At 39.2% G+C, this 10,000-nt stretch overlaps 1 protein-coding gene and 1 long non-coding RNA gene across 2 annotated transcripts in view; one reads left to right on the forward strand and one right to left on the reverse strand.

Moving 5' to 3' along the window:
• Positions 1-638, reverse strand: part of LOC148741800 (uncharacterized) — a 4,016-nt gene extending 3,378 nt beyond the window's left edge. The window contains exon 1 of the mRNA XM_088733430.1: positions 1-638. This exon is cut by the window's left edge and continues 210 nt beyond it. Within this exon, the coding sequence (XP_088589556.1) occupies positions 1-550 (550 nt within the window). The 5' untranslated portion in view covers positions 551-638.
• Positions 1-10,000, forward strand: part of LOC148741799 (uncharacterized) — a 22,386-nt gene that overhangs the window by 5,207 nt on the left and 7,179 nt on the right. The gene's annotated exons all lie outside the window — the stretch shown is intronic.

The following is a 10,000-nucleotide window of genomic DNA, read 5'->3' on the forward strand; positions in this document are numbered from 1 at the left end:
CAACGATGTTATCGGCGATTTCGCTTGGGGATAGTTTTCCAAGGTCGTTAGTACCAGCATGTAAAATGATCTGGTCCGGCTTCTTGTCCAGTGTTGGTTTCACATAATGTGACATATCACTTGTTGTAGCTCCCGCGAAGGACTTTACAACAACCCGGTGGCCGACTTCTTTCCCTAATTGCCACCCTTGTATGTTTCTGATAATTGAATCGCCAATAATGACGGTGGTCGGCGAGGATCTTTCTTGGTTGTGGTTAAGAGTATTAGAGCTGTTGTGAGAACTCTTGTTTGGCGGCTTTTTCTTGCTCGATTTGCTTTGGTGATTCTTTGTTGTTTTGGAAGATTGAGATTTAGATGATCCATTGTTTTGCTTTGTGTCCGCCTTTGTATCCGACCATTTTGTATCCGACACCTTAGGATCAACCGAAGGCGACTCATTAAAAGCTTCCTTGCTGTCAAGGCGAAAGTTATATAGCTCCTTGCTTAGCAATGATACTACCATCTGCAGGGAATCTCGCTCCTCTTTTGTTTTATCTAGATTTCCCTTCATTAGCTGAAGTTGCTCTCGCAGAGCGCGATTTTCTTCCTGTATCCGTTGTTGATTTTGACATGATTTACAGGTTGACTGTATTTCTCTACTGTCCTACTGAAACACTGCATTGCTAGTTGCTCTTCACTGCAATACGGCACTGAAAAAAAGGGTTAACATTGCAATGTGGAAAAAACCTGAATGTCCCCCCCCTACACTCAGGTGAAAAAAGGTTTTAAATCAAATAGTTGAATTGAGAGTTCTCATAAAGATTTCAGTTTGTACATTTCCATCTCTTTTTGCATGTTTTTTTTTAATTTGGATATGTTTGTTATGTCGAAAGAAAACACAAAAGAAAACAAAAAGAGAAAACAGTATGCAGTATTTTTATCTGAAATCACATTTTCCCAGAAAAAAAACTCCACCGCATGAAGACCATTTAATCAACTTATCCTCCAAGAAAAATACGATAGATGCTCATAAAGTTTACTCAAAAGTCTAGGGTTTTCATTAAGGGCTGGGCACTAGGCACATTGACCAGCTGCAAGGACGGATTTGCCCTCCATTTTTCCCCCCTGGCAACTCAGGAATGATTACAGACAGTCAGGGGACAGTGTTAGGGTTTTAACATGGTAAAAACAGAGAATTATATGAGACATCTTAGGGATACTGGGGATGTTTTACTACTGGCTTACATGTTGGTCCCAATTTTCCCCCTTCCCACCCCACTTTCCAAAATGTTCTCCCATGTCATTAGCATGCCAGGTCTGCCAACCTGCCAACCTGCCAACCTGCCAACCTCTTGATTAGGAGGTTAATTGAAATGTGCATGTATTGTTGATAACTAGCAAAACGGGAAAAAAAAAAGGAGTGTTAGACTGTTTCCAAAACATGATTATTTGTAGAAATAAAACTCTACCAACATAACATTTTCCACCACCAAGCTAGTCCATCGTACAACCACTAAAATTATTTGGTGCACTTGACTGACTTGCTGAAAGGAGTGGTAAATGATAGATTTGTTGGTGTACAGAAAATTTAATTTGTCTATATTGTAGCCTGGCATTTTTGTGTTGATCTTATCAACTCTAGTTAAAATGTCATCAGGGCTGATATGCCTGGAGAGTTTGACTATATACCCCCTAAATCAGTTTATACTGATTTAATGAGTAACTGGCTCACCAGCTAAGCTTATTAATACACTCTCTATTAGCTACTGGTTTGAATGACTGATACACTTACTGATTAATGGACAACCTGACCATCAGACCCACTGACAAGAGAAGCTGCCCATTTCTCACTCAATAGACTCACTTTTTAACTTTCTAATTGACTGACTGACTTCTGCGCCAATCAATTCAAAGCTTTAACATTCCCTGCCCCACCCTGGGCAACCCATGGGCATTTGACTGTCATCTGTGCTTGGTGGATGGGAATTTGAACTTTGCATGGCTGGGCTGGGGAATTCGAACCAAAAATGGTAGTTATTTCTTGCAGAATACAAGTGTTGTCTTTAAATATGGACTCCGAGGTGTTTAAAGGTAAACAGTTCACTTTTGTGAGTGAATGTCTCAGAAGAAAAGGTCCCTAAGGAGGTGGTTTTGAAGCTTGGTCAATGTGTAGAAAGTGATGTTCACTGATATTTCTTTTTCTGAGGGGCATTTAAACAAACCAATCTTGAAAAGTTGAAATGCCTGAGGGGTTTCCTGTGGTGGGGAGGGGGGGGGGATGCTGAAGCTTTGAATTGATTGACATATGTAGCAACTTGCTCATTAACTTGTGGCTTTAATGACCAACTTGCTGAATGATACACATTCTAACATTCTGGCTACAGACTTCCTGACCAGTAGATGTACTGAATGACTGATTCTCAAACATACCGATAGACTTGCCAATTTGTTCCCTGTCTCACTAACTGGTGAACTGACTAATTGACCAACCAGAAAAAATAGCTCACAAACTAATTGAATAACCCATACAATGAATCATAGATGACTCCCTGACTGATTAAGTTTTTGGCTAACTAAATTTAGTAACTAACTAATTGATTGCTTCATTGACTGAATTGCAGTCTCTACATTTAGTGACAGTATAACTTGCTGATGAAATGACTTATTAATCACTACAGATGGCTGAGTGGCTGATGACTTCCCTATCAATATCTAGCCATATAACTTTTCCACTGATTAACTTACTTTACCACTGGATCTTTTGACTGTCCAGAGACAGACTAAAAACTGCCCAAGGCATTTACATTGTACCACCCAATAGACCAGCTGTCAAACATGTGGCTCAAGGGGACTGACTGACTGACTGACTTATCTACATGTATATCAACTGATTAACAATCAGTAGACTTTATTTCTAATGACTCAGTAAACAATAAACAAACTGAAAGGTTGCATCGACATGAATTCAATGATAAATAATGGTAATTGAATTGAGTGGAGTGCAATTTGGGCTGAAATCATACGCGTGATTTCAAAATCGAATTAGCGTGCAGTGCGAGTTCGGTTTGAAATCACAAGTATGATTTCAGACCAAAATTGCATGACACAAGGTTCAGTTACCACTTTACTACATCCATTTTGAAATCACCCAAATACAGGACTTGGTCAATTCAAATATTTTATTGATGCAGTACTTTGCCGGTTTTTAAACAAAAAGCGGAACTGGAAACGCTTTTACAGTCAAAAAATCAGTCAAGTGTAAAATGATGCGATTTAGAGCCAAAAAATGGTGTGATTTGTGAATAAATTGCATCAATTAGAGCCAATCAGATTACAGGAACCACCAGTGATTTCAAAATGGATGTAATAAGGACTTAAAAACCAATAATGTTTGTGTGAGATTGTGTGACTGGAACCGACTAAATGACTGAATACAGGCTGTAACTGAGTGACAGACTGCACACATGCCAAGATGTGAAAATCTGATATTTAGATTTTCTCAAAGGGACCCATTTGTCACTGATCAAACGTGGGCTCTAAACCTGATAAAGCATCTGCTTGGAAACTGAATTTACCAATCAAGTGATGGGTACAATGTTCATTTATGTTATAAATATGGATAGAATTTTACTTTTTAGAATTTACTGCTTTTTAAGGAATTAAAAACAAATGAACTCCATTTTTTATTAAATTTAAATTTATTAAATTAAAATTATTACATTTAAATTTATACCGTGCAGTTTCTATAAAAATATTCAACTGCATCCCAGTTATTCAATTCTGCTGCCAAACTTAGATTCACAGACATTCCTTTTTTAAGGTGAAGAAAAGCAAAGGATGAATAGTTGTTGGCAACAAAGCGACAGACTGGCTGACTTATGAAAGAAAAACATTTGTAGAGTGGGGTTGCCAAAAGGAAATGTCTATTTGCTAGCTTTTTGTGCAAATTATGCCATTATACATCTAAACATAAGGAAAACATTGGAAAAAAATGTTTTTTTTTGCCAATAGTGAATGATGGGTTCAGCCTCAAGGATGGATTTTGGATTTATCTTAATTGATGATTGCTTTGTTGTGAAATCCAAGTATTAGCTGATGAAGCAGGTAAAGAAGACTTGCTATAAAGTATGCTCTGAAGATGTGTAGTGTACAATTTCTGGGTGAAGTAGAAGATTTCACACCATCATCAGTGATTCAAAATGGTATCCATGGTTGATGCCGTTCTTAAGAAGGTGGACAAAGGTGGATCTATACCCTGAATTAAGACTTTCAAATTGTTCCCAAATATTCCTACGTGTGATAGCCAGCAGTAAAAATGTCTCTCATCTCACTTCTCATGGACATGTTTCTCTTTATTTAGGCACAAGCATAAGCGTTAATATCTGCACAAAAAGAGAATAATAAAAAGTGAGCACGAGGATGCTTGTTGTATAGACGGCAGGTTTAGTGGAGATAAAGTTGTTTTTTAAAATGAAGTTAGTTTGGCATGGCCAGATCAGTCAAATGTTTTGTTTCACGCTTGTTCTTGTGCTTATGTGTAACTGTTTTTAATGCATATGGATCAGTTTCCATTCACACTAGAAAAGATTTATTTAAAGATAGACTTAAGCCCCTCCCCTGGCCCGTTGAAATACTAAATTGTGCACAGAGCATGCATGATTGGTTACATTGTAACTGAAATCAATTTCAGTTGGTATCTATTCGAAGGTGCAAAGCATCTTTACGAAAGCATTCAGATCAAATGCATACGTATATGTGTTTTTATACTAACGCAACAGCGGAAAAACTTTATGTCATAAAATTCGATGACATTCTCTGTAGGTGTGAGTGGTTTCCTTGTTTCCTTCCCAAGCAAGGCAGATGCTCTTCTAATCTCGCTTGAGTTTTGGCAGTGCAGCTTATTTCATAAGATGAGTAGTGATGTAGATAACATAGAAACATTACAAATGCAAGCAAGATAAGTTTTAACTTTTGCTAAAATGCTTCCACGAATTTTTCACTCTATAACAACGTGTGAAGAAACTGGGCTAAGATTAAATAAGCGATGTGAGGGATGAAACATTTTTAGAAAACTACTCCTTTTTTAAGACATTGGAGTTTTCATTAGTTTTGATCTATGATACAAAGGGTTCGTTGTTACCCAAAAATATCTTCGTTAGTCTTCATTAGTGAAGCAAAGACTTGGTCTCACAAAAAAGGGAAAAACTGTTACGGAAAAAGGATTGTCTACATACGCTGAACAGAATAACTGACTTTGACTTTGAACTCTGATGCAAAGACTTGGTCTCCGAAAAGCGGTTAAACTATTCCGGACACTGTACACACTTTGTACAAGGGATGGGAGACTAAATGCTTAACCTTTCATGGGTTGTTGTCCCCCCAGAAATCTCTTCCTTAGTCTTGATCTGTGATGCAAAGACTTGGTCCCCCAAAATAGGAAAAACTGTTTCGGACATTGGACTGTATTTATACACTGATCGGACGTCTGACTTTGTACAAGAGATGGGAGTCTCAAAGCTGACGCTTTAAGAGAAGCCGCCAGAAAATTTCGAGATTCGAAATTCAGTGACGAAAAATCGAATTTTTTTTCATTTTGCCAAAACATCCCTTTCTGTGTACTAGTTTCGAAAAAAATATTTTAAAGTTCCAGCGATTTTTTAACCGGTTGAAATTTTAAAAAGTTTGAAAACTCGCTAAAAAAGCCGTTTTCGCCTTGCCTAAATGGTCAAATCGTCACGCAACTTTAGGAAGATGTTGGCAGCGCTAAGCAAGTCTATTCACCATCAAACTTTGCACAATAATTACAATATCCCTGCACAATAAAAGAATATAAAAAATTTTATGTAGTTCTCTTTGGTATGATTTTTATCGCCGTTTTTATAGAGGCGTACTTTGCACGATGTTTTGGGAGAAAAATGAAGACTAACTTTAACCGGTTTAAGCGACACCTGGTACCTAAAATTTCGACATTATAACCATACGAGACGAAAGCTCATTTATCAAAATATACACCTGGAAAATTTGACCGTTGGAAATTAAGTCTTGTCTCGGTAGTTAAATAAAACGTGATGCCACCAAAGCACCATGTAAGCGTGCAGAATTCGATGTTCATTTCAAACTAATTATAAAGTAAGTTTTTCGAAAATACACAGAAAAAAATAAATGACCATTGAATGTAGTCAGTATCGTTGTTTCTTTTGTGCAGCTGTGAATGTTAACTAAAGTCGTTTTTAATTTTTCTTAATCACGCGTTAAGTGCCAGCATGTCTCTTAACGCTACTCAGTGAAGCGGTTTACGAACTTAAAAACATTCCGAAACATTTCATGACAAAAACATCGCTTCTTATACTTGAAGAAATGATCTGTTGAGTTTATACTGCATATCCAAAAGTAAATTTCAACGTATTCCTAAAACTTAAACTTAGTAAAAGAGAAGTATTTTAGGTTTGGTGACTTATTTATGACCGAAAACGTAGATAACATTTGAAAATTCTCGTAAGTTCATCCTTAGCGTGACCATTTTGCGTACGTGACCTAACCCCTGATCCAAATTGGGTAACCAGTAAATTTGACCACTTAGTTAGGTTAAGCCTTTTTCAGCTTTTTGCTCACTTCGTCAGACTCTTATTAAAAATATTTGGTGCTACACTGAAAAATCCGCTAAGGAAAGTGCACTGGAAACACGACTGAGAATTTCCCTGGGAAAAGCAATTTGAGATGGGCCGCAAGTGGTCAAATTTAACACCTGCCAAAACACAGTTGCATATAGTTTTAGAAAAGCAAACTAAAACATAACCGAACGTGCAAATGACTAGCACCTTACGGCACTGTTAAAGCAAGTACATACCCGTTTTAGTGTAAAAAAATATGTGGCCTTGGTCGACGCCGTGCAACATGTACAGCGTAGATAGCCATGAGATTATTCCAAAGAGGGAGCATCAAATTACCGCGAAATCACAATATGTATTTGAGTTCTACACATGCACTCATGAAACGCATATGCAATGCGTGAGAAGCTTCCTGGCAACGCACAAAGTGTACCTTACGTGCGTGTGACGGCTCAATAATTATTTCAGCTCGCTGCGTACCTGTCGATCGTGACATTCTTTGAACGCGACCATTTTTCCACTTCTCGGGAGGGTTAAGTTAACTTACATGTAATAATCGCAGTATAATAACCTAAACGAGGGTACACGTGTTCGGATCTCAAACACGTCTACTGAGAACTAAATAATAAAAGGACCATTGAGAACATTTACGGGGGAATTTTAAAATCGCGCGATTGTGTTCTTTTTGTCCACTGCTCGCTTTTTTTTTAGAGTTACATTAAGTTATCCATTTACTCCATTGGCTGCATGTCTTTTTAAATCTTATCTCGTGCGTATCTTTTGTGTTTTTTTTTTTGTTCAATTACCCTCTTGTCCTAATGAATTTGAAATAGCTAAAACAGAAACTCCTAAACCACCTAAAATGCCAAAATTGCTGATAAAAATTTACCTATCCAAATAAAATATCATCGATTAGGCGGTCTGTTCAGCCACTACAGCCCTAGGTATTAACAACAAGCAAACGAGGTAACCGATCAGAATTGATATGGGATACTGGCGGATCTGGCATGTGCACTGGGAAACAGCTTCACCAAGCAAGGTAAAGTATGGTGCTTTTCGTCGAATGGCAGGTACAGAAACGTTCAGCTCCAAGTTCTGGCAAATATTCTTCAGCACGCCAAGCTTTAGCTTCTTCAACGTGTCGTTTTTCATTATGGTACAAATATCGAACTGATCGAACAACGCAGTAAATGGCTTGAACCCGGGGGTAACATGCGAAAGTGTAGTGTGATCGTCCGGGTGAGTGTAGTCCTGATTGAGAAGGACTGTTGTCGGTGGTAGTGACTGACGTTTCGACAACCGGTGCGGAAGTCATCAGAGTCAAGTGAATAGTTTTTGTCAGTAGAATGTTCTTATTTCAGTTCGTGTAAAATGATTGGTCAGTTTTTCCGTGATGTTATTGACTGTAAGACTCAAGTGGCGTAAGTCGGTCGTGATTGGTCTGTTTCGATCCGTCGGTAAAGTTAGGTCGTTCTGTAGGTTAAGCATTGCTCAGAGTTCCTCTGCCCAATGCCTAACCTACAGCATTGACCACTTTCAACGGCTGGTTTACTAACTTAGAACAGACTCCCCTAAACAGGTGTCAACTTCTACCGGCTCCATACAAACGACTTATTCACAACATAAACATTACAAACGATCTTGGCCATGTCTAGCAAAGATCTCTTCTCTAAAGACTTTGTGCATTTTTCTGAGGTCAGGTGTTTCTCTAAGGCAGAATACCTTTGAAAAACTCTCACGCACCCGTCTTGAGGGCAGGCAAATGCTGCTGGTTCATCACCAGCAATCACTTTATGCGTCGTAGAGACTTCAGATTTCTCTGTAGTCTCCGACTCCGTCTGTGTGGGGTGTTTTTTGCTAAGTGATTTAAAACCACCTGCGGAAAATGTTGACCCCATCCAGCGATAACTACACTCTGAAAATAGAAGGATGCTATGGTCCTCAAAAGATTCCATAAAGAAGACGTTGTTAAATTGTGGTAATTTTTAATGCGATTTTGCAAAGAAAATTCGGTACAACATAGACCATGCATGTAAAAAAAATATTGCTATGTTGATTGTAAATTCACTAAATGAGACTGGCTAACGGATCTGACCCACGGGGAAAAAAAAAAGAAGCGGTAAGCGGGAAGGAAGCGATCAATTAAGAAACACATGATCGACAAGAGAAAGAAAAATGGATGGATGCACGGTCAGACGGTCGGGTGGACACACCCACGGACATGGTTGTGGTCGAGTATGGATGGGGGACTTGTGCGCGGACAGGGGGCAAAGGAGATTGCAACATATCAAAAATATGCTACTTGTCAACACTGTATGTAGCTCACTAGCACTTACCGGAAGATTGCTTCTCTAATCTGATATCTTTCCCACTCCCGATTTCATAGGCACGCCAAGCTGTAATGCATTTGGGGTTGAACTTAAAATTCCTGTTCAGATACCTGACGACTACAAACTAGTGTCATTTGATGTGAAATCACTGTTCACAAGTATTCCACTTCAATTAGCATTACAATGCACTGAGACTGCAATCCGACAAGCTACCGACCCACTACCGCTACCGACAGACGACATCATGGACTTGCTAAACATTTGCCTAACGTCTACTTACTTTCAGTACAACGGTAAACACTACAAACAGTTACACGGCACTGCCATGGGGTCTCCAGTTTCTGTTGTTATAGCAGAAATTGTGATGCAGAACATCGAGGAACGCGCCCTTTCGACTTGCCGACAAACGATACCGCTTTGGTTACGTTACGTTGACGACACATTCACCGCCGTTCGACACGACGAAATTGACGCATTCCACAACCACCTTAACGAACAAAACACTGACATACAGTTTACCAGAGAAGTCGAAGAAAATGGCAAACTTCCTTTTCTAGACTGCCTGGTAAGCCACAACGACAACTCATTACGAACGACAGTTTACAGGAAACCGACACACACCGACAGATTACTAGACGAGTCATCCTACAACCCTACATCACACAAAGCCACAACTATCAGAACTCTAACACGACGCGCACAACTAGTATGTGACTCGACAGACAGCTTATCCGACGAGAACAAATACCTTCACCGTGTTTTTACGAAGAACAACTACAACAACGACTTCATCCGACGAAACACTCACCGACCCACTACCACTACCGAAACAAACGACACCGCAACCCCTACGACTACAGCAACCATACCGTACATAAAAGGTATGTCTGAAAACATCTCGCGCATCTTACTACCCTTCAATATCCGCGTCGCCCACAAACCTATCACCACACTACGTCAGTTACTAACCAACGTTAAAGACAAAGACGAACCGAGGAACAGACAGGGAACGATTTATAAGATCAATTGTTCCGACTGCCAAGCCTCCTACATCGGTGAGACTGGCAGAAACCTCACAACAAG

This window comes from Stylophora pistillata, chromosome 1 (assembly GCF_964205215.1).
Source record: "Stylophora pistillata chromosome 1, jaStyPist1.2, whole genome shotgun sequence".
Classification (NCBI taxonomy): domain Eukaryota; kingdom Metazoa; phylum Cnidaria; class Anthozoa; order Scleractinia; family Pocilloporidae; genus Stylophora; species Stylophora pistillata.